This window comes from Macrotis lagotis, chromosome 8 (genome assembly GCF_037893015.1).
Source record: "Macrotis lagotis isolate mMagLag1 chromosome 8, bilby.v1.9.chrom.fasta, whole genome shotgun sequence".
In the NCBI taxonomy this organism is placed as follows: Eukaryota; Metazoa; Chordata; class Mammalia; order Peramelemorphia; family Peramelidae; genus Macrotis; species Macrotis lagotis.
This window is the reverse complement of record NC_133665.1, coordinates 115694785-115716797: the sequence shown is the minus strand read 5'-3', so window position 1 is coordinate 115716797 and position 22013 is coordinate 115694785. Positions and strand designations below refer to the sequence as shown.

Sequence of the window (22013 nt, the reverse complement as noted above, 5' to 3'; positions counted from 1 at the left end):
CTTATAAAAAAACACTTTAATCTTGCCATCCAAATCCAGCCTTCCAAATTTGTAATCCTATTTGCAAATCCCTTCTGAGTACTAAATTTTCTTAGTTTCAATAAAGATTTTCACTTTTTAGAACTGAAATATTTGCAAGTCTCCCTTGCCCCTCATCATACCCACATAACTAGCACGTGCACACACACACAAATACACACACTCCTCCCCTATTTCCTCATATTCTGTCTTGCTATGTTTACATGAAACTGTGACATGATTGCTCACCTTGATCCAGCTACTCACCTCCCTTTATTACATCTGCTTTGTAACATGATAGGGTTTCTCTGTCATTAGTGAAGCCCAAATAAAAAGGAAGTGCTGTTCACATTTATCTGGTTATTTTTATGCGCAACTTAGCCAGACAGGTATGTGTTCTAACATGCTGCTTAGGATCACTTACTTTTGATCGAGTGCCTAACATTTTTTCATACTTTGCAACAGAGGGTGGGGGGGAGAAACCCCAATAGTCGTTGACCCGTGATAAGGCGTTCAGCATGAACTGACAGACCAGGAGCCCTGAAATGTATGCTTGAAGCTGGTCTATGGAATATTTCAAAAGCCTTGTTCAGTCTATTGTGGAATGTGTTTTCATCATGTCTCACAAATTTCAATTGCCCAGAGAGCATGGGTTTTCAAATCTTGTTATTCTATGACCGCAATTTCAGTGCAGAGTAAAATGAAGCAAGAGATGGACAAAACAAGAATTGGCCGCAAGCTCTTTGAGCTGATGTTTTTGTTTGCCTTCCTCAACTTGTTGCGTGTGTGTGTGTGTGTGTGTGTGTGTGTGTGTGTTTACTTTGTGAGACTTTTGTTATGAAATGAAAGGTGTATTGTAGAGGTAATAAAAGTATGAGACCGTGTTTCTCAAAGTTTCGTACTTTTCTAAGCTTATGGAATTCTTAAATGTATTAGTCACCAGTGTAATATAAAAATGTTTACTTCTTCAGTTTTTGTGATGTTTTAAATTAATCTAAAATACCCTTTTTATTTTTTTCTTCTTTCCACCAATCCAGTGTTACACACTCAAGGTCCAATTGATGGCAGCCTTTATGCTAAAGTCAGAAAGAAGAGTATATCTGACAATAGCATCCCTGGTGGGACCCAGGTTGTTCCAGTCACCAACAGCCCTGATCACAGTGACCACACTCTGTCGGTTAGCAGCGATTCAGGTCACTCCACTGCCTCAGTAAGGACAGACAAGACTGAAGAGCGTTCAGCTCCAGGCACCAAAAGGGGATTAAGCCCTCAAGAAAAGGCAGAGCTGGACCAACTCCTTAGTGGGTTTGGACTGGAAGACTCTGTAAGCTCCCCCAAGGATATGACCGATGCCCGAAGTAAGTACAGTGGGACTCGTCACGTAGTGCCAGTCCAGGTTCATGTGAATGGAGACTCCAAGCTGAAAGACAGGGAGACAGACATCCTCGATGATGAGATGCCCAATCATGACTTACACAGTGTGGACAGTATTGGGACTTTGTCCTCTTCAGAAGGTCAGCACTCCAGCCACCTTGGAAATTTTACCTGCCATAAAAGTAGTCAAAATTCTCTCTTATCAGATGGCTTTGGGAGCAACACTGGGGAAGATCACCATATTACCCTTGCTCCAGACCTGGGCATTGGTGTAGATCCCCTTTATGAACGATCATTTGGAAATGGTGAGCCCAAGCAGGTTCAACAACTCTTGAGGAACCCTGCCGTGTCAGCTCAGGCACCAACCTATGGGCAAGGCACCTATTCCACTCAGACCTGGGTACGCCAACAACAACTAGTAGCGGCACATCAATACAGCTACGCAACAGATGGTGAGGGGAGGTTTGCCATCCACAACTCTTCAGAGAATTCTAACTATGTTCCAGCCCAACCCAGGGTCCCATTGACTCCTACAAGAGGCTCCAGCAGTAGGGATGCTGTGCAGAGGGGTTTAGGTAGTATATCGAGCCCTAATGAAGTACCCCAGCACCCTTACCCAGAGGGTTTCAAACCCAGGTTAACACAGGAGAAAGAGATAAATGGGGTTGACGTGGGACTGAATGCCGGGATTTTACCAGGATCTCCAACTCTGGATATTGACCAATCCATTGAACAACTCAACAGGCTAATCTTGGAACTAGACCCAACATTTGAACCTATCCCGACTCACATGAATACCATGACGAGCCAAACAAATGGATCTGCACCTCCTGATAGTAAAATGGGAGGTGGACTACAGCTGAACCACAGATTTCTTGAGAAAGGAAACATAGGCAGGAATTCCAGCCAACATGGTAAGTTGCTTAGTCATATGTTACTGCCTATGTTCTTTTAGTTTTTACAGAAAATATTTAGTATGTGAATATCAGTAATAGAGAGCATTTCTCCCAAAAGGCTGGGAAATTTGATCAAATGTTGATCATTTAACACATGAGCATGCAGTGTGGCAGAATAGGAAGAACCATTTGATTGAGAGTCAAAGAAGCCTAGAATCTAGCCCTATCTCTGTCAACTTCTTAGTAGCAAGACCTCTTCAGACCATACTTTCTTCATTTGTAAAATTGGGCTTATTACATCTACCTTGTAGACCTCACAGGAGTATTTTGATTATTGAGGAAGACAATGGATGTGAGAATATTTTTAAGGTGCAAAATTAATTGTTAGCATAAGGTCCTATTCTTATTAAAGAGATAGGGGAGCAATAATCATTTTTGCAACATGTTATAAAGATTATAATTCACTTTTTTCAGAGATTTAAAAAGACAAATCCCAGGGAGTTGCCTGGTTAAGTAATTTATTTGCCTAGGCTAATACCATGAGACAAGATTGAACCTTTATCCTGTTCCTTCTCCCCACTTTTATTATATTTTTAAATTTTCTCCCCTACATCTCACACATTTAACAGTTTGGAAGAAATATGCCTTTTTTTCCCCTTTGAGTAAATTGGTTCTCATTCTTAAGAGGAAGAACAGAGCCAAAAAGAGTCATCTTCAAGAGAGTGTATTCCCTCAGGAATGAATGTGTGTGGAAAGTGAGACTCCAGAATCAACAGGGTGTGCCAAAAGTATGTGGCAGCCTCAGCCCTTTTGCACTTGCCAGAGATAGCCTGAAGCTTGGTATGTCTTCTGTTAGAAAAAGTCCAAACTGAATTAATACTAAGACCTTTCATACCTTCCAGCAATTAGCTTTGTCTTAATTATGTTATTCTGAATTTTTCAAGACATCAAGAATTAAAATCGTGATTTATTTATAGGTATATCAAGACAAAAATTGAGTGAGAAAAAGGAAATAAAAAGAGAAGAATAATGTGGTAGTGGAAGGATTTAGAGGATGAAGTGAAAAATTACTTTTATATTCAGAGGTTTCATCATCAAAACAATGATGGTAATGGTTATAAGAGTATACAAATAATTTTTCATTGTTAATAAAGGCTTAGCCAATGCATTCATTTAGGTTAAGTTCATAATAAAGAAAACAAACCTTTTTTTAAGTTCTTAAAATAGTTTTCATATTTTCACTAGTTATTTGGGGGGTCATTTAAAACAAAAGGATAACATGACAGCATGCTTTGCATACTCTAAAATGATATATAAAAATCAATAGTTATTATAATTTATGTTTGATAAAATCTGAACAGAAGGCTTAGCTCCACAAATGCTATTTAGAGTTAGTCCTTTTTCTGGGAAGTTGTGAAACTAAAAATTTTCTCAGGACATAACTATAGAATATAATATCTTTTAAAAAGAAATAACTTGCTAATGAAATGAGTATTCCATGTGTGATGGGAATGAAATGTTTAGCATATGACCAAGAATCATCCTACGTGATTATTTGAGGGTACAAAGTTAACTGATCTTGCTAGCTTCATAGCTTTTGTGTTAATGTACACTCTTTCTGGGTAAAAACACAATCATAAGAACTTTTAAATCTATAGCTATAAAAATTAGATGGCCAGCCACTACTACTAGATAAAAACCTCCATATAATAAGAGACTGTACCTTATCTAAACTTTGTGTTCTCCTGCCATCCACCTCCAAGCAGCATAGTGTTCTGTATCCAGAAGGTGCTTAATAAATATTTTCTAAAAGAAATTATTGAAATAATTGAATGCATGGGACAGCATGCATAGGTGTTTATGGTGTCTGACACCTACACTAAATAAATGCTAATTGACAGACATTTGTTATTTCAGAATCCAGGATCCTTTGATCATGAGAAGTTACTCCCACCAGTGATGCTGGTTACTACCCCTCCTTGACTTATATTTTTTTGGTTAAAAAAATGCTTTCTTGGCTTAGTAGGACACAAGATAGCCTTAAAAGCCTAGTGTCAATGCTGAGGTATAGTGAAGCATCTGAATTAGGTGGAACAGATAGTCTAACTCCATTATTTTCAAGACTCAGTTTACATGATGTTTAATATAACAAGGCAAAAATGATATGAACAGAAGAAAGGGTTAGATAGCATGAAAAGTGAGGTAGCTAAACATATGATTAAAAATGTCTGGAATATGTTCAGAGACTTTGGAGATGATGAGAAAACCAGTGCTTTGAAGGGGATCCAAATACTTTTGAAATGTATCAAATTTAGTGTGGGGCACAGATGAGCCTTGTTTTTTGTTGTTGGGGTTTTTTGTGTTTTTTTTTTCAAGGATGGTATGTTGAGCTCTTCCAAATGGTGCTTTCAGTTCTTCTGTAATATTGAGTGAGAGGTTTTGTTCATCTGAAAGGCTTTGCAGAAAATGACAGAAATGCCACTCCCTGTCTACCTTGGATACTAGAACCCTGATCTCACCTGTAGAGATGAGTACTTGTGGAGACCCAGTCCTGCTGACTTTTACAAGGGCATAATATTCTGAGAATCAAAGAATCACAAATGTGGACCATCTTAATTAAAAAGTTTTTCTATAGATGTAGAAACTGAGTCATAGAGATCTTCAATGATTTTGCCAAGGTCACTCAGGTATCACTCATGAGGGGTAAAATCTGAAGCCAGGTCCTCTGACTTCTTCAATAGATGAGTTCTTCCCTGAACTTCTATTTTCAGGAAGAGTCCAGACTAAATATTCTTCATTTCCCAGACTTCCCTATGTCCTTGAGTGGGTACCATCCCTCATTCACCCCTCTTTCAGCTCCCCCTTTTATTGGTTGTCTTTCCCCATTGGATGTAAACTCTATGGGTATGGGGACTGTCTTTCTTTTGTGTCCCCAGAGCTTAATAAATGTCTGATGACTTGACTCTGATTCCAGAATTAGTGTGCTTTTTACTGTCCCATGATGTTTTCCATAGTACTACCCAACAATAGTGATCATGATTATTTCTTGAAGACATGTCCTGGGGGCGGCTAGGTGGCATAGTGGATAAAGCACTGGCCCTGGAGTCAGGAGTACCTGGGTTCAAATCCAGTCTCAGACACTTAATAATTACCTAGCTGTGTGGCCTTGGGCAAGCCACTTAACCCCATTTGCCTTGCAAAAAACCTAAAAAAGGCATGTCCTCTTAATGCCTACAAGTCTCCATTCTTAACAGCTTCTACATGTTTTATAGATCATTGAAATTCAACATATTTATTGGAGCCAGAAATAAAAATTGAATGAATTAAGCTTAACTGTATTATGACATTACCTCATGGATCTGTGATTTCTTTGGTTGTGAGTGTTCTATCCAACTACACTTTCTTGAATTACTCTGGCCCAAAATATTGATTAGATAATGACCTACTCTTTGTGGGAGATTTTTTTTTTTTGCTTTGGATGGGTCCTGGGAGAAATAACTGGACCCATATTCAAGCCCTTCCAGCTTAACTGCCAGAACTTTTTGCTCTGCTGGAAAATTCTTCAAGATGCTCCAGGCACTTCCATGCTGAGATAATAGCGGTGGAGAGAATTTTTGTATCAGTGGCCAGAGAGGCTAAAATGTAAGTTTTTAAAATTATATATATATATATATATATATATATATATATATATATACACACTTTTCACTTGAGTAGGAGTTTAGTCGACACATGTATGTCTATTTCTTAGCATTTTTTTTGTCTCTGGATTTCTGCTCTTCCTGCAGCTTGGGAATTGTCTTGAATTCTAGGTTATTCTAGTTGAGAGGGAGCATGGTAGGTGGTGGAGTAGATAAAATATTGGATTTGGAGGCAGAAAGAAATGAAAGAGAAAGAGTAATAATAGTTTTAATAGCAATACTAATATTCATTGTTGTTCAGTCATTTGCAGTCATGTCCAACTCTTTGTTGACCCCATTTAGGGTCTTCTTGGCAAAGATATTAGAGTGGTTTGCCATCTCCAGCTCATTTTATAAGTGAAGAAACCAAGGCAAACAGAATTAAATGACTTGCCCAGGATAGTGTCTAATGCCAGATTTGAACTCAGGATGAATCTTTCTGATTCCAGACCTAGCACTCTGCACTGTACTATTTCGCTTCATTTATAGTGTGCTTTAAGATTTGTAGAACTTTTTGTTTTTAGTTTTTTACAAGATAATGGGGTTAAGTGACTTACTGAAGGTTACACAACTAGGTAATTACTAAATGACTAAGAGCAGATTGGGACCAGCGCTCTATTCACTGTACCACCTAGCTGCCGCTAGAACACTTTTAAAATATTATTTCATCCTCACAACAACCCTACAAGTTAAAGACTAGGATAATTTTCATTTTACAGTTATGTAAAGTGCTATGAGATGAACAGTAAGAATTGTTCCTATTTTTAATTGTAAGTATAAATGTTCAAAATTTGTAGAGGATAGAACATGGGACATGGAATCATGAAAACTTAATGTCAAATTATAGGCAAGATATTGGCCTAAGTAACTTGATTTCTTTCTCAGCTTTAAGTTCCATTCTGTAAAGTAATGATATCTACCTTCTAGGATTGTTGTATGGGTAAAGTAAGCTAATATATAAAAACCATTTTGCAAGCCTGAAATCATTCTACAAAGGTTGGTTATTATTACTAGGAGGAAAAGGACAAGTGGCAGCAGCAGTAGTAGTTGTAATATATTTATTTCAACATTATAAAATATAGAATCTTGTGGTATTCCTCTAGATCAGAACTGCCCAAATAAAGAAAAATAAGGATAAATTTTAAAATATTTGTAATAAATGTTGATCATGAGTTCTCATTGCTGAGAAGTAGCATGTTTTAATAGATAGAACAATTTGAGGCAAGAATATCTAGGTTCTATTCCCATTTCTCTTAAAAACAAAAGAGAGGGGCGGCTGGGTGGTGCAGTGGATAGAGTACCGGAGTCAGGAATACTTGAATTCAAATCCAGTCTCAGACACTTAATAATTACCTAGCTGTGTGGCCTTGGGCAAGCCACTTAGCCCCTTATGCCTTGCAAAAACCTAAAAAACAAAAACAAAAAAAAAGAGAAAAGTGTGACACTAGGGACGTTTTTTTAACGTCTCTTATTTCTTCAGTTTTGTCATTTGTAAATGGATAACCTTTAAAGTCCCCTCTAGTTTTGATCCTGTGAATTATTGGATATTTTTTCTAAATATTAGACCTTTTTAGATAATGTCTGAGTTCTGATAGAAATACTAAATCTCAAGTGTATCAGTATCTGGGGTTCCTTTCTGTGTGGCTAATATCTTATGATCTGAAATAAGAATGGGATAAGATGTGGCATTTGGGAATTATGTAAAGAGTGCTGGTCTGAAGTAGGGAGAGCAGTATTTGATTTCCACTTCTGACCCTTGATAGCCATATGTAACCAAGGACAAATCACTTCAACTCACCAAGCCTCAAGTTCTTCCATTTGTCACAAGGGGATCATACTTATCATTGTACCTTCTTCATAGAGTTATGTGCATCAAATGGATCATGGCATATAAAGTGTTTTGTAAATACCTTTTTTTTTAATGCACCTGGGAAGGTTGATTTTATTCTTTCCATTATACTTCCTTTTGAAAATACATATTACTTTTGAATCCCTATCTCTTATTTTTACAACATATTCATGTCCTTATATTCTCCTATCTTTCTTCTTCCCTGGAAGCCTTGAGCTGGTTAATTTTGCAATAACAGAATGATAAGAGAGGTCATTTATCCAATAGCAATAGTTTAGTGTAGTTATTTATCACATGTTGAATTACAAAGCAGCTGGGCTGCCTCATCAAGTAGAGAAGTCTCCATTCCTTGAGGTGTTGAACAGCCACTTGTGTAGGATATTATATGAGAGGAACATTCTTCACATTACTGTTGACATTCTGGAGGCCTTTCCAAACTCTGAGAGTCTATGGTTTGTTAATTATAAAGTTAAAAAAACACAAATGCTCATAGGGTTATGGCAAAGTTTTCAATTGTGGAATATTATTTGAGGTCTCCTCCACTCCCCCCCCAAAATTAAGAAGTCCAAGAAGAGCTCTTTATCCTCTATTGGCTTATGTCCAGAGAAAGCAAAGTATTAAAAAGAAAGCCTTTAAAAGACCAAGCCTTCATAAAAACTTCTGAATGACTAAAGGTGAATTGTGGTGAGCACAGCTTCTATTCCCTTCACCTTGCAATGACTCTGGTAGTTAATGGCATTATTTTATCCTCGGAGACAGAAAATGGATTAAAGTCATTTAATATTCTTAATTTTTTTATTTTTCTTTATACTTGATATCATCATGGAGGTAGCTAATCAATCTCTTCTACAACACTGGTTAGATTTGGGGCATTTTTGCTTGAAAAACAATTGGTTGTTTTTTCTGCTGTTGCAATAAGCAGCATTTACTGACCTTTCCAACTATCCTCAAGCATGTATAGTCCTTTGTGCTAATGGGGTTTCTTGGATCACTTCCTTTTAGTGAGTGGAAGGTAAGATTACTAATGATAATATACATGCAACAAAAGAATTGACTGAACTTGTGAAATTTAAGATTTGGCTGATGGCATAGAGATGATTCTATAGTTTTTTCAGACCTTGAGGCTTGACACATTTATTATTGTCAAAACATTTATTCATGTAATATTAGCACTCAACCTATAGTTCTGCAAAATTGATGGTCATTTTTGGTATCATTAAAGATATTGCCATGTTATTCAAGTTACTATTTCTCTCTAGATATAGTATATAAACACATAAATATGTACATATATACATTACATGATGAATAGTAAGATTATTTAATGGATCATGAATATTGAAGAGAATATTAGAAAATTAAAAGAACTAGAATGATTAACATTTACATCCTATTTTAAGAGGAACCAGAGATTTGGAGAAAGATTTAAGCCTGAGGTTACATGATAAGGGACTGAACTTGGACAGAAAACCAAAGCCTCTTAACAGAATAAAATAGTCCAGAAAGAACCTTTGGGACTTTTTGGTTTACCTTCTTAATTTTGCAGATGAGGAAACTGAGGCCAAAAGGAATTTCACAGAAGCAGTAAGTTGCAAAACCTAACTCTGGCTCTGTTCTTTACCCTGCCCCTACTTCAAAATTCCAGGCTTCCTTTCAGGGTACTAAGAGGTGATTTTAAAAAACAAACTAATATAATTTGCTTTACTTCCACCTGACAAAGCAAGTAATATAAATTCTAGCACTATGTTTATCAACTTTAATTATCATATGAAGTAATATATAAAACCTTTTGCAAACAAACCTTAAAGTCCTATATAAATGCTACCTATTAGTTATAATTATATAAGTTTCTCACTCATTGAGCATTAGCTTGGGGAAATTGCTGGTTGACTCTTATTCTGTAATTGAGTTTTGGATTCTTTATGCATTGTCCCATGGCAGGTATTTAATAGGTCATTAGTATAAAAAATGTATGTAATAGTACCACAGTTCTACGATCTCATTGATGCAAGTATCCCTCCTCACATCTAAGCTCTCAAATTATGTACACCTTCTATTTTCTGTCAATTATCTTGTCCTTAGGATCCTCACAGAAATCAATGAATCCATAGGATCTTCACCCAGCATGCAGGGGACCTTCCTTATTCTAGATATCTTAGCATCATGCAGGTACTTGTTTGAACAGGCCATCTGTTCTTATTGTTCTACCTCTTTTTTCCCTTTATAAATCTCTCTCTGTGTGCATATCATAGCCTATTATTGCCCACCAAGTCCTTTGCATGACTCATGACTGTGACTCTGTGAAGATTATCATATTCTACAATTCATAGAGTATCCCTAGGAAAATATTGATATCAAAAAGATTATTTCAGGAAAAGCCAAACACCTAGGACCCTTGGAGAAGCCACATACTTTTTCTTATTCATTTTATCACATTCTCATCCTTCTGTCCAATTTTTGTCTCAGCTTATTGTCCACTTGTGCCATCTGTTCCAAGATGTATGTGCTGATGAACCATTATTTCCACATCACCATGTTCAATACTGCCATGGACATTTGGCAGGTAGAATAGACTAATTAACACCTTATCACCTGGCCAGATGGACTTAAAAAGATAAAATAAATTGATTCTGGAAATTTTAAAGATCATTTGAGCTTTAGTGGGAAAAAATGAAAGTATTAAGAAATCTCTGATGTGATTTCCTGATATATTAGGTAACTGGGTATTTGATCTGGGGTGAAGGAAAGAACAAAAACGTAGATTTCGGGAAGAAGTGACCCAAGAAATCTGTTGGCAGTTACAGAGGCAGTTAGAGTATTAAAAAAAAAAAGAGGTTGAAAGGATATTAGAAGTCATTTAATCCATCCACTTCATTTTATAGACAAGGAATCTCAAGACCAGAAATTAGGTCTTTCCCACAGTCATATAGGGGATAGATGGCAGTGCTGGAATTTGTTCATAGGTTCTTCCCTTCCAAATTCAGCACTTTTTTTCCTGCAAGGCAAATGGGGTTAAGTGGCTTGCCCAAGGCCACACAGCTAGGTAATTATTAAGTGTCTGAGACCGGATTTGAACCCAGGTACTCCTGACTCCAGGGCTGGTGCTTTATCCACTACCCCACCTAGCCACCCCAGCACTTATTTTCTTAATCTTTCTCAGGTATCTCTTCTCATTTATCTCCAGTATTTAGTTCTAAGGCTTCACTTGGGTCTTTTCTTCTGGCTCTGTCTGATCTAGCACCTATAGCAGAGTTTCATATATTTTGTCTTAAAGTTATTTTGGAATATTCCTTATGATTTCTCCTAGGTGGCAAGGTATTTTAGACAACAAATGTCTCCTTTATTTTGGGTTTTCTTCTGTATCTATTGCACTGATTTGTACACAATAGGTAATAGTTACTAATATTTATTTAATATTCAACAGTTGCAAAAGGCTTTTCAGATAGATATTGTCTCATTTGATCTCCATAACAGGTCTTTCAAGTAGTTGCTTTTTCTCTCTCTCCATTTTGCAGCTGCAGAGACAAATGAGAAAATTAAAGCAATTAGCTAAAAGAGAAAGTATCTAAATCTAGTTTTTTTCTGAAATCAAGTTGACTTCTTTCTTTAGAACAAATGTACTTTTACTCTTACTATCCCGGCTTTTCCACATTCCTTAAGGTGGGTTTGGGTTGCTATTTTTTTTTCCTCAAGATTTTGACTTATTCTCTTAGTGCAGTAACCACTGAAAGTGTTTAACTACTTTATATTGAACTGAATTAGACTTATTGTGTATGTTTATAAGGATTCCTTTCTGGATATGGATGGGCATGAATGACCACTGAAGTGACTTAAGAGTCTTAATTCTGTGCTTCTGAGAATCACTGTGTCTGTGTTCTGTTATACAGTCCATCAGGAAGCAGGCCAAGAGAAGAATGAATGAATAACATTGATGAATGAATAACAATTTTCTCCTAAGAAAATTCAGTGAGATACTGGAAAGTTCAGCCTTTGACTCCTCCTCCATTCCAGTTTATTTGTGGGTTGTTGTTGATATTATTATTATTGGTGCTGGTAGGGAGTGAGGATGCTGATTAGTTCTTATGAAGTCTCTAAAGAATTATCAGCTGCTGATATGGCCATTCACACCTAGTTAGCATTCCAAGGTAGCTTGCTCCTGTGGGACCCCTTGGATTCTTTGGAGAGGATGCCTTTTCCCTGAGGGTCACTTACTGTTACTCTGAAATTTCTGTTTCTTCCTTCAAAAAAAAGAATTGTAGGGGCCTCATATTTCAAGGTTAAAAACAAACAAAAAACAAAAACAAAAAAAAAATTGGCCTCATTGCTCTCAATATATTTGAATTGATTCTCTGTGCCCATGGTTTACTCATAGCAAGGGGACCAATGGGTAATGCATGCCTCCTATTATTTCTGGTGTATGTGTGTGGGGGGGAATGGAGAGGCTGGAGGTGGGGGCTATTATTATACTTATTTTTATTTTACATATAAGGAAACTGAGGCAGAGAAATGTCAAGAGGTTTTCTTGTCAGGATCCTGCTTTACTAGCTTTGTGATCCTGGGTAAGCTCCTTGATAATTTCTCAGCCTCAGTTTCCTCATATGTAAAAGAGGCACAATAATAGCCCCTACCTCACAAAGTTGTGTGAGTTCAGAATGAGATAACATACATATAATACTGTGTAAATTGTAAAATGCCACACAAACACACACACACACACATACTAGCAGCTACTATTGTTATACATGAGTCATCTTAAAGAACAGCTTAGAACTTTTGAGAAACTAGAACTCATCTAGCAGTTAATGCTGTAGATTATGATCTCTAAGTCAGCAAATAGGTGGTCCTCAGTGTAGAACTCAGATGATGCCTGCCAGAAGACCTCGGGAAAGAAGAAAAACCTGATCATCCATAGTTCCTAAGACCACTCCTGAAATCACAGGGACCTGGATCTGCCACATAAAGGAATTTAGAAACCTTTATCCTCAACCATAGTGGGGATAAACAGCAGCTACACATTTATATTCTCCATTAAAGTTTGCACATTCTTTTTTAACAGCTCAAGCTTTGAGCTTCAGTATATAGTGAACCAAGGACTCCCTTCTGTTACACAGGTTGATGTGGGTGTTCATCAGCAACTTGGAAGACAGGGGATTGGTAATTGTACTAATCCTGGAACTCTCCTCCCAACCTTTCCCTTACCACCTTGGAAAAGGCTTCTTGAGAAAAGGGAGGAATTCATCTTATTGGGGGAACATCTGTCCCTTACCTTCTGTATTAAAATTAAAACAAAATTCTTTGATTACCATTTAAGTCTCTTTCATTTTCATATAACAACACCAGTAGAATATTGCATTCATAAAACAACTTACTTTCACAAAAGCAGCTCTTCCTACTATTCATTTCTAGTCTGTATTGGTTGTCCACATGCAGTATTTATATCAAATATGAATGCTGATGGATAGCAACCTGTAAGTCTTGTCTATAAATATACAGTGCAGCTAAGTAGATAGAATGCTGGGTGTGCAGTAAGAAAGATTCCTCTAATTGAGTTAAAATCAGGCTTCAGATGCTCACTAGCCAAATGATCCTGAACAAATCACTTAACCACATTTGCCATAGTTTCTTCATCTGTAAAATGATCTGGAGAAGGAAATGGAAAACCACTTCAGTGAAGGATTAAGAGGTTGTAGAGGCATTTTCCTGAGCAAGGAGATGGGTCATTTCTTCATGAGAGAATGTGTCGAAGGAGGAATCTGAGTGAGGTGAGATGAAGAGAGAAGAGAAAACTTTAAAATTTTTAGCAAATTGTCTCTATGTCTTTTTCTCTCATTATCCATCTCTGTCTTGTGTCTGTATCTCTGTCTCTGTCTGCCTTTCTGTCTCTCTGTCTTTGTCTCTACCTCTATCTCTCTGTTTCCTTCTCTCTCTCTCTGAAGTATTAAAACATATCCTCAACGAAAATAGGGAGAGGAAGAGTACCATGAAAATTTCTAAAGAAAGAAGAATTTGTATATAGTTTGTGGTGAAATGAGATAATGAATTCATGTTGGAGAAATATAACAGTGAGGACCCACTAAGACAGGAAGACATTCCAGAGAGTCTGTTGTTAACAACCTGTGATTGTTTTATAGTGTTTTTGAAACTTGGATCTATCTGTCATGACTTAGGATTAGGGTATTTTTTTCTCTTCTTCCCTATTCCCATTTTTCTAGTGCTCAACAATGTGAGATCCTTCTGTACATAGGAGAATTTGATCTTTCTCACCTTTCTGGGCTTTTTCATTTGCAGCTGTAGGATGGTCATCATCTAATCTTAGCAAACTTCTTCTCTGAGGATAGAAGCCTGGATATCCTCCATCAAAAACTGTTCTGCCTCCAAGTGAGAAGGTGTCAAAGAATCTCCCCTATAAACACAAGTGGGTTAGAAGCATATTCCCCAGATTGCAAATGTAAACAATTTAACAGAATTAAATAATTTAGAGCTTGGACTCAGAGTAATATTCTTTCCCTCTTTTCCATTGTTTCTTTCAAGATAGATAGATTTATGAGCTTAATCCAGTAGACTTCAAGCCAACTATGAAACATGTTAATGATTATTTATTTGTTGCTTCAGTTAGGAAGGAATGTGAGGGAGTTTTTTGAACCATTTAACGGGGGTATTAATTCTAATTTTAAAGGGTAAGGAAAAATAAAGATAACTTTTTGAAGAAAATTGCCTAGCATTTAAAGCTAGTATAAACTTAGAAATTACCCAGTTGGATTATTTTTGCAGGAGGAAACCTCTGAGGCCCAAAGAAGTCAAGATAAGTAGCTTATCCAAGGTCAAAAAGATAGAAAGTGAACAAACTCTCAGGGATTTGAACCTGAGCTGACTTGAGGTCGAGTGTTCTTTCCACCATATAACTAGCATAATATCTAGCCTGCTTAAAGTGCTTTGCTTTGCAAGAATTTTGCAAATATTGTCTCATTTTATCTACCTACCACCTAGGCAGTAGATGCAGTTATTATCAATATTTTACAGATGAGGAAACTGAGACATCTAGATTAAATGATGTACCTTATTAAAGTGTCTGAGACTGGATTTGAATTCCATATTTGAATTCTGTTCTTCTTTCTGTCAGGTCTAGTACTCTCCATTACATCATCTGAACACATAATTAGTCACTCAACCCTCTTACATAAAACAAGTTTCATTACAAATTAAACTGGTATTTTTAAGATGTTGGTACCATTTGATGGCATTCCTTTCGATGTGGTTTTAGTGAGAAAGTTAGAACCACAACTGGTCATTCATTGTCTGTTTACTGATTCTTATGTGGGAATTACTCGTATATATAGCTCAATAAGTTTTTATCTGTATCTTCTAATCAAACATTACACTATTGGATCTCATTGTCCCCCTTGAAATGAGTTTGTCCTCAGGGACAATAAACTACTTTACATGAAATGTCTTTTTATGAAAGCAAATTGTTTTCCAAACCCCTGAGCTGGCAATTCAAAGCCAAATTAAATCCTAATGATCCTAAATGATTAGCACATATACTTGAGAACTGCTGTTTTTAATGAAAGCTGCTAAGAAGGTATTTCCAGTAGGTTTTTGATACAGTTGAAACAAATAAATTAAAAGTTGGTTTGTTTGGTTATTTTTTTAACTTTCATTAATACTCTTGAACAAACATTTGTCTTAGACCAAGGAAGTGGGACATTGTTAATAGGCTAATTTATTTTGTGGTTTGTCCAAAGTGGAGACACCTAACAATGCTTTAAGGAGACTACAAAGAGATACTGTTACCTTCCCTCCCAGAATCCAAGTCTTCATAGCTTTTACACCATTTTCATAACTGTCTGAGCAGTCATCTCGAAAAATATTTTCCCCATTGTATGAAACTATGTGCTTTTTCTCATTTGTTCCATTTCTTAAGCATTTAATCTAGCTTTGGTTATTTAATCAAGCAATTAAAATTAATTGTCACTTTAATTTTAAAAGTTTTTTTTAAAAATATGTGTAGAACATAGAGAAGAGTTTAATTTCCTTTTTTGAAGATTACTGTGTGATTTAATAAAAAATTGTGGTCTGCCTATTATAAAGCCTTGGGCTTATCTTTCACGTTTGATTCAATTCCACCCCACTTTGCCAAAGGTCAGGTTTTCATGTACCTGGGACCTGTAAGAGATAAAACAAAATAAAACAAAATCCACAGACTTATATATTCATAGAATGCCAGAGCCTGGAGGGGCCTTTATTATTAATTCTAACCCTATCATTTTACAGATGAGAAAACTGAGTCACAAAGGAGTGACTTGTCAAACATTATTCAGCATATTAAGGGGCAGTCAGAACTTGAAGTGGGACTCCTAAACTAAGTCTTCTTTCCATTGCATCATATAACACACCCAGTTCCATGATAATATCATCTTATCTTTAGCAAATGTTTGTGAGTTTCATTATCAATATAGAAATGTTCTCATTGGGGAAGTTTTTTTTTTCTTATACTCATACCCCTCCTACAAGTATATCTTGACCTCTTAAGGGTCAGAGATTAGCCTCCTATTGTCATATAGAAGAGGCTTCCAATGATGGAGTTTTGGTATTGAAAATAGAATTCTAATAATCTTTGGAATTATTTTTTCACCAAAAAAAAACAAACAAAAAATCTTAATGATGAAGGTCAAACTATTTTTAGAGAGATATAAAACAAACATTCATCTAATGTTGACACTGTCCAAGCATCTGGAAGATAGATAGAAAAAGAAAAAAAGTTAGAATCTCTGCACATTCCTTCCTACTACCAAAGAACTATTGGATTAGTAGTGGAGACTAAAATAATATATGGCTAAACATTACTACATTATAAAACCACAAATGCTTAAGAAAAGCACAGGGTACTTTGGGATTTACAAAGAAAGATAATCCCATCTGTAGGCAATAAAGTGGCCAAACTACCAAAACAGATTAAAATGTAATTGGGAAATGTTTAGCAAAAAAAAAACCAAATATAATATGATATAGATATTGTTGATTTATGGTTTTCTGAGTCAATATATGGCCCACAGAATTCTGATTCTATTTGACTTTTACACTGTTTTACTACTGAATTTCCCTTTTCAGAGGATTTTAATACCGGATTCTTTAAGACTGGATGAACAGATCTGATATGACAGAAAAATGGATTCTTGATCAGATATGGACATCAGGGTGTTCTTCCAGCTAGACGACTTTTGCCAAAGAACTTAACTTCAGTTTCCTCATCTTTAAAATCAAGAATATTAAAATAGGTGGTTGGCAAGATCCCTTTCAGCCCTAGATCTTGGATCCTATGACCCTTTGAATATACCTCAATATCATTAAAGGAAGAAATTGTAAAACTGTGTATATGTTTGACAGGCATATACATATATATAAAATCTGAGGATTGAAGAGAATGCAAAATGTTATACAAACTCTCATATATTTATATAAAGCCAATATGTTTTTATATATATGTGTGTGAGGCAGAGAACAGGGAGAGAGAGAGAAACTTAAAGGCAATGGGTATAGATTGAAAAGTGTGGGTGATCTTATGTAATCTAATGAGAACATGTTTCATATATATATATATATATGTATGTGTATATATATTTATATGTATGTAACTATGTAGACAAAAGAGAAAGATACAAAGACAAACATCTTTTATTCCTAATCGTGATCTTTCTTTTTGGAACATAACCAGATATATAGGTCTACTCACAATTAGGTTTGGTAGATTGTTCTCATGTTTATTCTAAAGAATAAACACCCAAACAGGGGAAACAGAGGAAACATTCCAGTAGTTTGCAAAAGATTTCTTTGAAAAAGTAAACATGTAAATGGGGGACCATTAGGATTGTTGGACAAATATATAAACAAGACAAGGAAATAAACAGCAACTGAAGTGGACAAGGAAAGAAAGTCCCTGAAAAGTAATCCCTCATGGTAATTCACAATGTCTGCCTCTAGTTCTATCTCAGGAAATTCATTCATTTTCATTCTTTTTTCTTTTTCTTTTTTTTATTACATTAATTTCTTTTTTTCCACTTAATAAACTTTATTAAGTTTATTAAGCATTATACATTTAATAATTGTAAATTTATTCATTAAGCATGTTACATTGTGCAACCAAAAACATTCTTTTTTTTAATTTATTTTTTATTCTCATTTTGTACAAATGTTTTTTTACATTAATAAAATATTCTTGTTTGCAAGTAAACAAAATACCCCTGCTTCCCATGAATATAGATAGACTTCCTTGGGTGAAAAAAGTAAAGGGGAGAGAAAAAAAATTAAAATTAAAAAAAATAATAGTAATAATTGTAAGTATGGCCAGGTGGCGCAATGGATGAAGCACTAGCCCTGGAGACACGAGCACCCGAGTCCATATCCAGCCTCGTAACCCAACAATCACCCAGCCATGTGACATGCAAGCCACCCGATCCCCACTGCCCTGCAAAAACCAAAAAGAAGGGAAAAGAAAGACCCAAAATAAAATAAAATATTAATAATAGTAGGGGTGGCTGGGTGGCAGACAGAGCATTGGCCCTTGAGCCAGGAGCACCTGGGTCCAAATCCTGCCCCAGACACCCAAAGATCACCCTGCTATGTGGCCCCCAGGCAGGCCACCCAGCCCCACTTGCCCTGCACCCTCCCCCAAATAATAATAACAAAAAATGTGCTTCAGTCTTTGTTCCAACACCAACAACTCTGTCATGGGTGGATCACATTCTTTATGATAAGTCCATCACAAAAGTTATTTCCATATTTTTCCACCATTGCCATTGCTGATCGCAACTCCCTCCTTTCTTATTTTTCCCCTACCATATACTATATTTTCTCTCTCCTTTCACTCTGACTCTGCTGTAGGGTTGCTGAGTGGCACAGCAGACAGATCCCTGGTCCTGGGGCCAAGAAGCCCTGAGCCCCCATACAACCCCTTAGGCCCAGCATCCACCTGGCCCTATGGTCCTGGGCAGGCCTTCCAATCCCAGCCCCTTGCAAGAAGTAAAAAAGAAAATGTGTTATATCTGGCCACTCTCCCCCCATGGTCCCTCCTCTCCTCCTTTATTCACATCCCCACCCCTTCCCCCTGCTCCCTGCTCCTTCTTACTCCAGATGTCTATACCCCATTGAGTATATATGCTGTTTCCTCTCCTAGCCATCTCTGATGAGAGCAAAGGTTCCCTCATTCCCCCTTGCCTCCCCACTTCCATATCATTGCAATAGCTCATTGTAATAAAAAAAAATCTTAGGTGAAATATCTTGGACTATTCCCCCTCTCCTTTTTCTTTCTCCCATTCCATTTCCCTTTTTTCTACTCCATTTTTACACCATATTTTATCTTCGAATTCAGCTTTCTCCTGTGCTTCAACTATAAAAGCTCTTGCTACCTGCTCTATTAACTGAGAAGGTTCATATGAGTATTATCAGTGTCATTTTTCTATGCAGGAATACATGCAGTTCATCCTCATTAAGTCCCTCATATTTCCCCCCCTCTCCTCCAATCTCCATGCTTCACCTGAGTCCCGTATCTGAAGATCAAACCTTCTGTTCAGCTCTGGCCATTCCAAAAGGAACATTTGAAATTCCCCTGGTTCTTTGAAAGTCCATCTTTTTCCCTGGAAGAGGACATTCAGCCTTTCTGGGTGGTTCATTCTTTGCTGCATTCTAAGCTCTTTTGCCTTCTGGTATATTGTATTCCAAGCCCTATGAGCTTCCAATGTAGTTGCTGCTAAGTCCTGTGTGATCCTGACTGCAGCTCCACGATATTTGAACTGTGTCCTTCTGGCTGCTTGTAATATTTTCTCTTTGACTTGGGAGTTCTGGAACTTGGCTATAATATTCCTAGGGGTTGGGTTTTTTTAGGATCTCTTTCTCAGGGGGATCGGTGGGTTCTCTCCATTTCTATTTTGCCCTCTGCTTCTAGAATATCAGGGCAATTTTCCTGTAGTAATTCTTTGAAAATGATGTCAAGGCTCTTTTCCTGATCATGACTTTCAGGTATTCCAATAATATTTAAATTATCTTTCCTAAGTCTGTTTTCCATATCAGTTGTTTTTTTCAATGAGATATTTCACATTTTCTTCTAATTTTTCATTTTTTTTGGTTTTGAAGTATTGATTCCTGATTTCTGGTAAATTCATCAATCTCCCTGAATTCTATTCTTTGTCTAAAGGATTTGTTTTCCTCAGAGAGTTTTCTTATCTCTTTTTGCATCTGGCCAATTTTGCTTTTTAAAGCATTCTTCTCCTCAATAACTTTTTGAACTGTTTTATCCATTTGACCTAAGCTGGTTTTTAGCATGCTATTTTCTTCAGCATTTTTTTGGATCTCCTTGACTAAGCTGCTGACTTCATTTTCATGTTTTTCCTGCATCTCTCTCCTTTCTTTTGCCAGTTTTTCTTCTAACTCTCTCATTTGATTTTCAAAGTCTTTTTTGAGCTCTTTCATAGCCTGAGCCCAATTTCTGTTTTTCTTGGAGTCTTTAGATGCAGGACCTTGTGCTTCCTCATCTTCAGACTGAGTATTTTGATCCTTCTTGGGCTCATTTGCAAAATATTTCTCAATGGTCTTCCTCTTATTTCTCTGCTTGCTCATTTTCCCAGCCTGGGCCTGGTTTGGGGGTGCTTCCTGAGCTTTTGGGACACTCCCACAAGGGTCCCAGTATGTGAGGCTCTGTCCTCCCTCCTGGTCTATGAATGGCCATAAGCGCCCCCCTCTCTGCCATGGGGCTGAGGTGGGGGGGTCCTGTTGTTCTATGGGGGGCCTAGACTGCGATTAGGATCTGAATGTGGTCAGAGCCCCAGAGTCCTGTTCCAGGGGCAGAGGACAGAGCTCTGCAGTCTCTCTCTCTCTTCACTCCCCTCCCTCAGCTCAATGGGCTCATGCCCTGGGGGCTCCTGCTTACCAGCTCTGCCTGCTTCTGTTTCTGGCTCTGGGCTGCAGAAAGACCATGCTGCTGGCTGTGTGCCCTGAGGGCTGGGCTCCATGTGCTCACTCTGGCAGAGTTCCTCCGCTGTTCCCTCACTTTGTGTCTGGTGCTCCTCGGAGTGCAACTCAGGGGATTCCCCTGCTGCTGTGAGCCACGGCTCTCAGCGCCCTGAGGCTGCCTCCAGGAGGCTGAAGTTCTTTGGCTTTGACTGGCCGCCACTCTGGCAGGCCGCTTCTCCAACCCAGGGGAGCAGAGCCTTTCTGCTCTTTTCCAGGTTACCTTGAGTAGGAGAACTGCCTCACTGGGTCCCTTTGTGGGTTCTGTCTCGAAAGTTTAATTAGAGTCCTTAGTTTATAAATTTTATCAGAGAGCTCCTAAGACTCGATCCCTTCTTGTCGCCATCTTCAATAATTTTGATTACATTAATTTAAAAAGCTTTTGAAGAGGCGGCTAGGTGGCGTAATGAATAAAGCACCTCTTCATTTTTTTTTCTTCAGTGACTTCTCTCCCCATCCCTAGATTTCAAAAAGAAAAAAAAAAGAAAAGAAAAGAAAAAAAAAGGCTGAGATATTATATACCAAATATATGCAATCTCATCTGTATTAAAGACCTAATATGTTGAATAAACACAGTTTAGGTAACAAAATTCCAGGTCTTATGGTTATAAAACAATTTGGAATTATAATCTAGATGCATTGTAGTCAGGCTTTAATACATGTCTATCAATAAGAAGTGTCATCTAGACCATTTTGTTGACTGTGAACATCTTTGGTTAGATTGATGACTGGACTGTATCAATTCTGGCACACACCTAGTACATCAACAATGTTCTCAGGCCAGGAATCCTTAAGAGTTTTCATCAATGACTATGATGGTAGAAAGGGAACAATTCTTCTTTTACTCTCTGTTTTAGATCACAGGAATAAGTCAGAATTCATGAGTTCAAACGCCAGATGTGAAAGACTAGCCCTATGTCCTCAGACAAGCCACCTCACATCTCTGAGTTCCAATTTACTCATCTGTAGGTTAAGGAAATTGGACTAGTCATTTTCCAAGCTTCATTCTGATTCTAAGACTGTGTTATCCCCTTAAATAAAGCTACCCCCCAAAATGTTACTTTAGTTCTCAGAGATAGATTCTCAAGGTGGCTATCTGAACTAGAAATTTGCTATTCACCAAGCTGACCAGAGGTTCATCTGCCTGTATTTAAAGATTTCCAGTGAGAGAAACAAATGATCCTATTAGTGATGGAA

The 22013-nt window shown here is 37.2% G+C and overlaps 1 protein-coding gene across 8 annotated transcripts in view; it reads left to right on the top strand.

Moving 5' to 3' along the window:
• TNS3 (tensin 3) overlaps positions 1-22013 on the top strand; it is a 505245-nt gene that overhangs the window by 392027 nt on the left and 91205 nt on the right. For all 8 annotated transcript variants that reach the window (XM_074198249.1, XM_074198251.1, XM_074198245.1 and 5 more), the window contains one exon: positions 1056-2306. In XM_074198249.1, the coding sequence (XP_074054350.1) occupies positions 1056-2306 (1251 nt within the window). The remainder of the gene's footprint in view (positions 1-1055; positions 2307-22013) is intronic.